Source organism: Sapajus apella, unplaced genomic scaffold (genome assembly GCF_009761245.1).
Source record: "Sapajus apella isolate SASKATOON/1434 unplaced genomic scaffold, GSC_monkey_1.0 scaffold127, whole genome shotgun sequence".
In the NCBI taxonomy this organism is placed as follows: Eukaryota; Metazoa; Chordata; class Mammalia; order Primates; family Cebidae; genus Sapajus; species Sapajus apella.
This window is the reverse complement of record NW_022437067.1, coordinates 2,667,521-2,679,498: the sequence shown is the minus strand read 5'-3', so window position 1 is coordinate 2,679,498 and position 11,978 is coordinate 2,667,521. Positions and strand designations below refer to the sequence as shown.

Genomic DNA, 11,978 nt, shown 5'->3' with positions numbered 1-11,978 from the left:
TAGATAAGTGAGTCTCTCTGTCTTCCACCCCCTGTGTGACGGTCAGGACAAGGAGCCATGCAGAAACCGTGGAAAGGGAACACATCCTCCCTAGTTCACTGCAATGTGTGTATTAGTCGGCCCTTCATAGTCATCATAAAAGCTAGGAAATGTGCCTTCTGCACTCACCAGCACCTACGCGGAGTCATTGCAGACAGCTTTCCCTCTGCTGCCCCAGTGGAAGTCGCCGGTCTGTTTGTCAGAACTGTGGTTACAGGCACACATTCTCACAGCAGCAAGATCCTTCTGACTTTACGGCAGCCAAGACAGATCTATACAAATGTAGGGTCTTGGTCTTATCTTTTTTCTTGTAACTTAAAATATCTTTTCTGATTGATTATGCGGAGTGAGAGTTTGGAAGGATCGTAATTTCAGGCACCTCCTTGCTGAAGGCTTTCCTGTGGTGCTTTTAACGCGTGGCACACCCGGCCTTTGCTGCCGCCCGCAAGGGAGGCCCAGCCTGGGCCCCGCAGAGCAAGCTGAGGCAGTTCGGGGTGAGAGGGAAAGTGCAAACATCACAGGGCCTGGGGAAATTAGGGATTCCTGGTGAAGTGGGAGCAGGACGGCCATCACTGGAACTAGATGTTTACCTTTATTTCCTGCTTTTCTTTCCTTTTAGTTTGTGTATTTTTTGTGGGGAAAGGAGCGAATCCTTCACAGAGGAAGGCCTGGATCTCCACTATTGGAAGCACTGTCTCATGCTGACAAGATGTGACCACTGCAAACAGGTCAGGCCAGGGGCACAGCAGCCCAGCTGCTCGTGTGCGCGTGGACCTCTGGCTGCTGAAGGGCCAAGTCACAAAGCTGTCCCAAGTCTTAGTATTTTCAAAGGAAAGCCTGTGAGAAAAGTAACTGAAGGCGAACACATACCTAAAAACGTGTGCAAGTCATTCATATGACAGCCCAGTGAACCGTGAGTGTGCTGTGCCACCGCCGCCCCTCAGGGCTGCTTCCATGGTCAGCGGGGGCCTGGATTCCAGCACCAACATGGACGCTCCTCGCTCTCTGAGCTTCATAAAAATGGAGCCGTGTTGTGTCGTGTTTGATTTCTTGCTTTCTAGTGTCCTGTGCTTGGATAGACCACAGTGCCTTCATCCATCCACTGCTCTGCATATGGGCAGGTCCCATTTGGGACCATGGCAAACCATGTTGCCGCAGTGTTCCAGTGTCTTTCGGGGCGCACAGAAATGTACTTTCTTGGGTTCACAATGTGTCGTGGATTGCAGGGTGTGCTGATGCTCAGTGGGGCTGCCCAGGAGTGCTCCAAAGGGGTTGTACCCGGCACCGCAACCAGTAGCACCGCCTCGGTCCCCCTTCCCAAGTGCCGCTGTGGCCATGCTTCCCGCTGACTTGGCGAGCTCCCGCTGAGCGTGTCCCTGGTGAGGATGAGGTGGAGAGCCTGTCCTTTTGTCTGCAGGCATCGGGCGTCCTCCTGCAAAGCACCTTCTGGTCTCACCCATCGCCCTTGGCTTGTCCGTCTGTTTTTATTGATTTGGGGCCATTCTTTACACATGTGGATGTGAGTGCTTGGTCCATTGCATGAATTGACCACTCCTCCCACTCCACAGCATGCACCTTTGCTGTCTTCTGTGTCTTGAGGAAGATTTGTAATTTTAGGATTGCCCACCTTACCGATCTTTTTCATGATTCATGCTTTTCGTGTCCTGTGTTAAGAAGTGTTCTCCTACCCCCTGTATTAGGCCATTCTTGCATTACTGTAAAGAAACACCTGGCTGGGCGCGGTGGCTCACGCCTGTAATCCCAACACTTTGGGAAGCTGAGGCGGGCCAATCACCTGAGGTCAGGAGTTCGAGACCAGCCTGACCAACATGAAGAAACCCTGTCTCTACTAAAAATACAAAATTAGCCAGGCATGGTGGCACATGTCTGTGATCCCAGCTACTCAGGAGGCTGAGGCAGGAGAATCACTTGAATCCAGGAGGCGGAGGTTGCAGTGAGCCAACATCACGCCATTGCACTCCAGCCTGGGCAACAGAGCAAAACTCCATCTCAAAAAAAAAAAAAAAAAAGAAATACCTAAGACTGGGTAATTTATGAAGAAAAGAGGTTGAACTGGCTCACAGTCTGTCAGGTCCTGCAGCCTCAAGTTACAGACCATATACAAGTCATTCCTGCCAGAAGCCAACAGAGTGACAGAATCTCTTAAAACTCTCTTCTGTCGTCCTGTTTCTGTGCGCATTCTTAGAAATACTGGGGAGCCACGATATGAACCCAGGGCCACACGTGTAACCACTGAGCCACTCGGGTCGACTGTGGCTTCCCCCTTCCTTTCCAGTGACCCCTGCCCAATGCTCAGATGGCAGGAAAGGAAGGACACAGGGTCTTCAGCAAAGTATCGCAAGTGATTCCAGACAGTCTGGGGCAGATGCCAAAGATAAAAGACTCTGGCTCACTTCGTGTGCAGGTGACACAGAAAAGCCGTGCTGATTTCTATGGACAGAGGGAGGCGCTCACAGGCTGTGCAGGTGGCCGTGGAGGACGCTTTCAGCTTTCTCAGCAATACACTTTGCTCTGTATTTTGAAATCCAGGTGGTCGAGATATCCAGTCTGACGGAGCACTTGCTGACGGAATGTGACAAAAAAGACGGGTTTGGAAAGTGTTTCCGTTGCAGCGAGGCGGTTTTGAAGGAAGAGCTGCCCAGACACATAAAGAACAAGGGTTGCAACCGTGAGTGCCCCTTCCCAGGCTCCCATGCCCGCAGGTCCCAGGTGTCCTCTTGGAGGAAGCGCTACTGCTCTTGGGCATCTGCAAGGGCTTTGTGAATTAAAGGGCACCTGGCGGGCACTTGTCATTCAGGGAGTGACTGTGTCTTTTTGAAATCATTTCAGCTGCCAAACCAGAGAAGCTGGCAAACCGGTGTCCTCTGTGCCATGAGAACTTCACCCCTGGAGAAGAGGTGAGGGGCCTAGCTGGGGAAGGGACCAGTGAAGTAGGTAACACCTGTGGGCAGTGGTGGTGGTGGTGATCACAGTGGTGGTGGTGACGGTGGTGGTGATCGTGGTGGTGGTGACGGTGGTGGTGATCGTGGTGGTGATGGTGTGATCGTGGTGGTGATGATCACGGTGGTGGTGGTGACGGTGGTGGTGATCGTGGTGGTGATGGTGGTGATCATGGTGGTGATGGTGGTGATCGTGGTGGTGGTGGTGGTGACGGTGGTGGTGATCGTGGTGGTGATGGTGGTGATCGTGGTGGTGGTGGTGGTGGTCACAGTGGTGGTGATGGTGGTGGTGATGATCACGGTGGTGGTGGTGGTGGTGATCGTGGTAGTGGTGGTGGTGGTGTTAGTGCTGAGCCATACCAGAGCACAGCACATGAGCGTTCAGGTAGTAGACAGCGTCTGGTTAGCCCTGTCTGAACAGTTCTCCGTCTACCTGCACGTTCACACGATTTCCTTCCCTCCGTTTACAAATGGTTTATGGAGGAGCCTCAGCTTACCGAAGCCCAGCTTGTGTCACTGGGGTACAAGCATGACATGGTTTTCTTTTGTTCTGGCCATTGCCTTTTTCCAGATACTGAGGCCCTCAGTGACATCTTGGCCAGATTCTATAACACTGCAGTCTTCTTTGCCTAATAAAACCCAGCCCTATTTGGTTAAACAATTTTCCTTCCTCCCTGATTCCAAGCTCTCCTCCCTGATTCCAAGCTCTCCTCCCTGCCCCAGTGTGCGCTACACTGTGACTCAGCAGGCTCGGTGGGGAGGGCCAGCTCGCACATGCACACCCTCCGCTTCCCCATACACTCGGCTCCTCTGACGTTGGAGGCCATGAGGAGGGACATTGGCGTGCAAGGCTCCCTGTCAGTTATTCTGGCCCTGTCCAACACAATGGGCTGGCGGTGCCCTCTTTATGCCGGGCAGTGAATGCTGAGCCCTGGGACTCTGTTCCATGCAGTTACCGTGCTTAGTGACGCATGAATTGTCCCAGCTCTGGCCAATGGCATACTCTTCAGCTGGGCTCCTGAGACTTTGATGAGACCCAAGCAGCTGCAGAGAGCTCCCTCCTTTTCAGTCCATTCCTGCCCTGGACCTGGAATCGGCCAGCTGCTCACAGAGGCCTGGTTCCCATTAGTAGGGATGGGCCTCAGGACAGCACTGGGGGCCTCAGGCTCACCGCTGCCAGGTGGGTCGCGGTGGCTGGGCTCTCGGTGGACACAGCCAGGAGAGATGGAGGGAAGTAGGCTCCGTCGCTCGTGCACACACACTTCCCCTCCTGTCCTGCGCTGCAGGCCTTATTTAACCTTGTCTCTCCCAACGTCTGTGTCTCCTTACTTCCATCCTTGGGCCCCGGTTTCCAAAGGCCCTGGAGACAGAATTCAGGGATCGCAGGCGACCCATTCACCTTGTCCCCCAGTGTACATGGGCAGCCCAGCACAGTGGCACCCGCCCCACTGGCAGCAGATTCTGCTGGAAGTCAGACTTCCCAGTTCCTGTCCTCACAACATTTTCCACTGGCGACAGGGGGCCCAGTGGCCCTGTGTTGGAGGGACTTGAGTGCGTCCTGGCTGGCAATGCCACCAACTGTGAACACGTTCATTTTATATTCCATTTCTAGGGGACTTTAAAGAATTAAGTTCTGTAATTACAGAAGACATGCTTCCGGGTCTGTAGAATCAGGCATCCTTGAAGAACCTGGGACAGAGGCTGCCGCCCTGCCCTGCTTCCGTCCGCCTCCCTCTAGGGGCTGCTCCACGGGCATCGTTCCCCTTTCTTACCCCTGGTTACTTCCGGAATGTAGGAGCCTTTGTGTTTACCTTCGAGTTGTTACTTACTCATACTCCCGTGCGGTGCCCATCGTCCCGTTTCTGTTGCTGTCACTGGTTGCCCACTAGGAGCAGTGTTCAGATCCCCCGGTAGCCGCCGTTTCTCCCTCCCCTTCTTGTTCCAGCATCGGACTTGAGTTGACGCCCTCTCACAGGCAGTACCTGCAGTGCCATCAGCAGGCATATCTCACGTGTCATCTGCCCTCCCTGGATCTAATTATCCACACTGCCTAACACACCACCACACACCTTGCAGCGTAGGCAGATAACAGCCACGCGCTTACTGCCTCATGGTTCCCTGGGTCCAGAGCCCGGCTGTGTTCTCATCTGTGGCCCTGCTAGGGAAGGACTCACGTCTAGGCTCATCCCGGCAGCTGGCAGTAATACTTCCTTGTGGTTATGGGACTGAGGTCGCATGTTCTTGGGGACTGTCAACCCAGAGCCACTCAGCTCCTAGAGGCCCCCACCGTCCTCAACACTGGGGGCCTCTCTGCAGGACAGCTCACTCCTTGAGGCCACTCCAGCCTGCCGAGACGTGTCTTTCTAATTTTGTGTGAATTGTTTTGCCAGCGTTCCCTCCCTTCTCTCCTGCCTATGGGCTTGTGAGTGTGAAGAGCGTTGGGTCTGCCCTGTGGCTCACTGGGCTGTGTCCGGGGTCTCCTTTCTGTTCTAGTTGAAGGGCCCCATGCCCTGTCTCCTTCCCTCCCTCTCCAGTCCTCTGTTAAGTGAATTTTTCATTTCCAATCTTGTACTTTCTAGTTCTAGTGTTTGTATTTGGCTGGGATTTTTTTACGTTTCATTTCTCTACCGAGGTTCACATCTGTTCACTTACTAAGAGCACCTGTTTTTAACGGATTTATGGAGGTCTAGGCTGCTCAGCATCTCCCCGTGTACAGATCAGCGGGTTCTCATGTATTCAGAGTTGTGCAACCATCAGCACACGCTGGGAGCTTTTCCATCACCCACAAGATAGCACTGCCTGAGCGCGGCCCCATTTCTCCCCAGCCCCTTCTCCAGCCCCTGCCAACCATCTGTCTAGTTTTAGTCTCCAGGGATTTGCCTACTCTGGACACTTCCTGTAAATGGAATCGTGCACTCTGCAGCCTTTGTGTCTTTGACTTACATGATTTCAAGGTTGGCCCAGGTTCTGATAGCCATCAGGGGCACTTCATTCCACATTTAAGGTCTCTAACAGACGTTAAGAATCTACTTTAAAGTCCTTGTGTGCCAATTCTAACATCTGGAATTTTTGTGAATGATGTGAAGAGGGGTAAACACTGAAGTTTGACACCCTCCACTCCGCTTAGACGAAGGCTCCGAGTGGGCCGCGTGTGGGGGCTCTGCCTGTGATGCCAGCACTGTGGGGGCTGAGGTGGGCAGACCACCAGGTCAGGAGATCAAGACCAGCCTGGCCAACATGGTAAAACCCCATCTCTACTAAAAATACAAAAATCAGCTGGGCGTGGTGGCACGCCTGTAATCCCAGCCACTCAGGAGGTGGAGACAGGAGAATTGCTTGAACCTGGGAGGCGGAGTTTGCAGTGAGCCAAGACCACACCACTGCACTCCAGCCTGGCGACAGAGCGAGACTCCATCTCACAAAGAAAAAACAGGAAGCTAGGTGGATCTGAGATTGCAGTGTGAAAGGCCCAACTGTGAATCTCTTAGGAGAGGCTGTGGATCAAAGGATGTCTTTGTGACTTCAGACCAGGAAGGGATTTCTCAAACAGACGCAGCAGAAGCCTTGATGGAAGAGGCTGATACGTTCAGTTCCATTAAAATGAAGAAGGTTGGGGCAGAGTTTGGGTTTTGTAAAATGAAGAGTTCTGGAGATTGAGCGCACAGCATCTGAACGTGCTTAACACGGCAGAACTGGACTCTATCGTAAAACTATTCAGTTGTAAAAGGTGAGAACCTCTTCATCAAAGGACATAGACTGAAAGGCAATATTGGGGATGAAAACTATTGACTGTTACTCTTCAAAGTCAGTGGAAGGCAATGTCCCTGCAGGGTTTGAGTGGAAGGGTGGGCATGACTTGGCAGACCCCATGCCAGCCACTTTTGCTGCTCTGTTGAGAGGCTGTGGGACAGAGAGGTCGGGGGTAGCAGAAAGCTAAGTGACTTCTGAGAAGCGGTGAGATTCTGGGCGCACACTGCAGGCAGACCCAGGACTTGCTGGTGGAGTCCTTGCTACGTGGTGAGGTAGTGACTGCCGTCAGGAGCCCAGGGCGCTCAGGAGCTCAGCCTGGAGCTATGGAGATAAAATGCGTGTCAGGTGTGCAGGCAGCTAGACAGACGGCTGCAGGTGGAAACGTGGGGTTGTTGGTGTGTATGAGAAGTAGGTGTAAGGTCATGTTACTGGAATCGCTCTCCTGAAGAGCAAGTGCAGACAGAAGAGGACCACGGGCTAAGCCCGGGCAGAGTGGGAGGGAGGCAGCGAACCAGGTGCTGGGGAGGAGTGCAGCCAGTCAAAGAGGACGCCTGCTGGTCTGGCTGGGCTCAGCTGATCGCAGCCGCCTGACTCTTGCTGGCCTGGTTGGGCTCACACACACACCTGGGGTCCACAGCTGAGGACTGATCTAGGACAGTCTGGAGGCAGCTGCGGCGCCTCAGCCTTGCTTCCTGTGTCTGATCCCGGCACGCCAGCCTGGGCATGGCATTCCCGCAGCAATGGCAGAGGGCAACAGCGAGACCAGCCCAGGCGCACGCGTTCCTTTCAGCCTCCCCGCCACATGTCTGCCACTGTTCCATTGACCAAGGCAAACCACAGTCACCCAGATTCAAGGGATGGAGGGGGACCCGCCGCCTCTGTGCTGGGGAGGGAGGAAGTAGAGCCTTTAGGGCAGGCCATGTCCCTCTACCAGGGAGGGGGTGAGCAAGTGCACCCCATGCTGATGGGTCACGTCCTGATGAGAAGGCGCCCCAGCTTTCATGCTGGTGGAATGGAGAGACCAGAACCCAGGCCTGCCTGGAGCAGCTAAAGCAGGACAGGAGGGGGTTGGGCTGGGGCTGCCACAGGCTGGCAGACACTGGCAGCCACTGGTGAGAGAGAGAGAGGAACCAGGGAGAGGCAGGGATGTGTCTGGTGGAGATACTGGTGTATCAGAGAATGCGGGAACGGCTGGAGCAGTGTCCCTGGGGAGCATTGTTTTTGGTTTTGAAACGGAATTTCGCTCTTACCCAGGCTGGAGTGCAATGGTGTGATCTCAGCTCACTGCAACCTCTGCCTCCTGAATTCAAGCAGTTCTCCTGCCTCAGCCTCCTGAGTAGCTGGGATTACAGGTGTGCGCCACCACACCCAGCTAATTTTGTATTTTTAGTAGAGACGGGGTTTTACCATGTTGACCAGACTGGTCTTGAACTCCTGAACTCAGGTGATCCGCCTACCTCGGCCTCTCAAAGTGCTGGGATTACAGGCGTGAGCCACTGTGTCCAGCCTCAGGAGGGCTGTTTAAATAGAAGGGAAAAGGCCAGGAACAACCGGAATGTCCAGAGACTCGGAATCAGCGGTGCCACCTTTATAACCCTGTCTCCGTGCAGACGGTCTCATAACTGGTCCTGAAGGAAAGAAGCCGGCTGCCCAGGCAGTCAGGGCCACGTGAGCCCCACATTCTGCAGGGCAATTGCATGTGGCGTGGCTCAGGAGGAACAGGGATGGAAAGAGTGGGAACCCCACGAGGAACTGCCTGCAGCGGGCTGGTGGGGAGCCCGTGGGACCTGGCACACACTCTCTTGCCTGGCCCATAGTCACATGGGCACCCTGCATCTCACCCTTGCATTTGCGCACACACTGCTGTGCTCGGAGACGCTGACGCCAAGGGCCCTGTGTGGCTGGGTGGGAACCAGACGCAGGCTCACCTGGCAACAGGACTTGGTGTGTCCTGAGTTGTACTCTGCACAGACCGCAGAGGCCATCACAACACACCCAAAGGGAGGCGTCCCGGTGACGGAACTGTTCTGCGGCTCCTGCCGGTGTGGCCACCCCTCGTTTTCAGCTTACACAGTGAGTCCCTTTGGGTCTGAGGTAGTGCCCCAGGTCAGTCCTGCCTGATTAACTCTGTGCCTCCTCCGCTGCAGGCATGGAAAGCTCACCTGATGGGCCCAGCCGGCTGCACCATGAACCTGCGCAAGACACACGTTCTGCAGAAGGCCCCAGCACTGCAGCCAGGTGAGGGCCAGTGCACTGAGCGGGTGCAGTCCAGCCCTCCATTTCCACTTACTCAAAAGAGCATCCCCAGCAGGGCAACATGGCAAGACCCCATCCCTTTAAAAAAAAAAAAAAAAAAGTCTCCCAGCCTCTCTCTCGTGTTCTGGTTCCTTAGTAAGCAGGCTAACCATATTGTGTGACCAAAATCCTTCTCCACGTGCAAAGGCTCCCACTCCAGTCCTCTTCTCTTTCTGCATCACTGACACGAGTGTTAGAATCAGGAAGCTGGCCGGGCACGGTGGCTCACCCCTGTAATCCCAGAACTTTGGGGGCCATGGCGGGTGGATCATTTGAGGTCAGGAGTTCAAGACCAGCCTGGCCAACATGATGAAACCCTGTAAAAAAATTAGCTGTGCACAGTGGCGAGGGCCTGCAATCCCAGCTGCCTGGGAGGCTGAAGCAGGAGGATCTCAAACTCGGGAGGTAGAGGTTGTGGTAAGCCGAGATCACGCCATGGCCCTCCAGCCTGGGCGACAGAGTGATACTCTGTCTCCAAAAAAAAAAAAAAGAGGAAGCTAAAGAGTAGACTCATAGCTAATGCCACTGCCTGATCTAGAAATCAGATTAGCTATTTCATGTCAGATTTGGGATGCCTTGCAAGAAAATAGGATCTCTTTTATTAGAAAATTATTCCTGATGGCAAAGCCTTCAATACACAGCTGTATTTGAGGAGTGATGATGTTTGTGGGTGTCGGGTATGTGCCAGGCCCTGGGCTGAGGCCTGCACTTGGCTACAGGGCATCCCAACCTCTGCCAAACATGGGGAAAGAGAGGCTCCTGGGCCGCCTGCTGACCGCCAGCCAGCCGGGAAGCCTCTCTCCAGTCCCTGTGGCCGCCCCGCCTCTGCTGCTGGAGCTGAGTTCCAGGCTAATACCAGGGCAGCTCTGTGCCCTCTGCCCCATGTCACGTGTTTCCTCTGCATTCTCTTCCTCTGCTGGTGCCACCACGTGTGCATGTGCAGCCGGCCAGCACAGCCACTTCCCACATCCACTGTCAGCCTGGCCCCTGGGGACTACGTGACCACTGCCCACTGTGCAGACCCCACCAGGCCCAGCCCTGAGTCCTGCAGTCGGGTGCTGGCCATCACCATGGGCCCTCGGACACTGTTGCTCGGTATCTGACCACTCCCTGGCCACTCACACTGTGGCCACAGGTTCCACATCTGGTTTGTGGGTAGGAGCGCCCCTCTTAATGTGAGTCCTGTGCTTGCTCTGCAGGGAGAAGGTCAGCTGTGGCTGCATCAGGCGTCTCGGGGTCAAAGGCCGGAAGCAAGATCCCCACCCCAAAGGGCGGGCTGAGCAAGAGCTCCAGCAGGACGCATGCCAGGCGCTGACGCGGCACTCCGGCTCCTTTGTAAGGGATGGAGCACGTCTCCTGATTCCACACTATTTCTCCTGAACTCTCTGGCCTTGGCAACCCCATGCTCTGGCTGCTGTCCCCGGCTTCCAGCTGTGCACGCCTCTTACATGTCCGTGCCGTCAGCTCTCATGCACACGATACGAATGGGAGTAACCAAAGACCTTGTGTGCAGCACCTGGATCCCGCGCCCTGTGTGCTGAGCCTTCAGGGCTGTCTCAGGCCTGTCTTAGAATCAGAAGAGGATTCGTCCTGTTTAGAGAGAGCCAGAGGGCGCCACCTGGGAGGTGCTAGCCAGGCCGCCGGCAGCACAGGCATGGCCCCACTTTCCTTAGTACTGGGAGCAATTACCATAAAATATGACCGGAAACCTTTTGCACACTGCTCTCTGTCACGTGCAGTACAATTTCCACAGGGCTGTGGCTCGGCGCACGGTGGTTCCGGGAGAGTGGCCGAGCGCACTGGCCTCCAGCGTGCCTTCTCCCCCTGCAGGCCCCGTCTGCTGGCCATGCCTAGTGCGCTCAGCCCCGGGTAGCAGAGCTCACGTTCCCACTAGAGCAAGAAATAAAGGCAAAAAAGAACATCTTTTTAAATTCGTATTGTTTTTGAGAATTGGTCCCACCTCGGCAAGCACCTTGCTGGATGCTTCTCCAGTAGCGCTGCCTCTGACAGACGTCAGCGCCTGCCTGGAACTGAGGTGGACACAGGTGTGGCCCGTGCCCTGCCTTTGCCCGGAGGCGCTTCGCATTCTCCACTTTAGAATTCCTAAAGAAATGTGGAGGAAGTCACTGGGAAATGAATTTCCACCTGGTCACTCTGCTTGCAGCACGCAGAAGCCTGCTGGTGCGGGCCCGTCCCATCCCTTCAACTCCATGTTGTGACTGGGCCCATATGTTTACTTTTTTCAGACAGTTCATAGGATGTTTAAAACATCAATACGTTGCTTCAAATGATGTAACCAAACCTCAGAAACTGTCTCCAACCAGCCATCCCGTCCTGGGGGAGTGAGCTGTGGGTTTCGTCTGTAGCTTGGGGCCTGTGTCACGTCCAGGCCACTGTATGGAGGGAGTCAGGAGCTGTCTGGAAGCACCTACGCTCTCCCAGCCCCAGCCTGTGCTCCCAGGGGCCGAGGCTACCACGGACTGAGGGCAGTCCCCTCCCACCCGGTGCCCCGGGGCTTCTGCTTGCCTCACGGGTGTTGCATGGGCAGATTTTGAAAATGCTAGTTAGAAAGGTTTGGGATTGATGGAGTTTGTATTAAGCAATTAGTGTATAGATATTTCTTAATTCCCAACTGTGTGAAACAACAAAATATCTAAGAACTAATCACTATTTGAACAATGTACTCCCTGGTTTGGATACGTTAATAACCATGAATTTGTGTGAATTAATCTCCACGTTTGGTAAATATACCGCCAGTTGACTCAGAATACTAAGTAAGAATAAGACCTACCAAGAATCTTTAAGAATATGCTCTGCTAAATGTTTTTAAAGTATAAGGAGAGAGGGGGCCAGGCGCAGTGCTCAAGCCTCTAATCCCAGCACTTTGGGAGGCCAAGGAGAATGGATCTTGAGGTCAGGAGTTGGAGACCAGCC

The 11,978-nt window shown here is 54.3% G+C and overlaps 1 protein-coding gene across 4 annotated transcripts in view; it reads left to right on the top strand.

Annotated features, from left to right (window-relative positions):
- The window catches only part of CEP104 (centrosomal protein 104), a 42,791-nt gene extending 31,778 nt beyond the window's left edge, over window positions 1–11,013 (top strand). For 2 of the 4 annotated variants that reach the window (XM_032262208.1, XM_032262209.1), the window contains exons 18-21: window positions 659–767; window positions 2,590–2,728; window positions 2,890–2,957; window positions 8,897–9,227. In XM_032262208.1, the coding sequence (XP_032118099.1) occupies window positions 659–767; window positions 2,590–2,728; window positions 2,890–2,957; window positions 8,897–9,166 (586 nt within the window). In that variant the 3' untranslated portion in view covers window positions 9,167–9,227. Of the gene's footprint in view, window positions 1–658; window positions 768–2,589; window positions 2,729–2,889; window positions 2,958–4,340; window positions 4,866–8,896; window positions 9,228–10,243 lie in introns of those variants that run through there. The other 2 variants (XM_032262211.1, XM_032262210.1) reach the window with 2 other exon arrangements.
- Window positions 11,014–11,978: the final 965 nt, after the last annotated feature.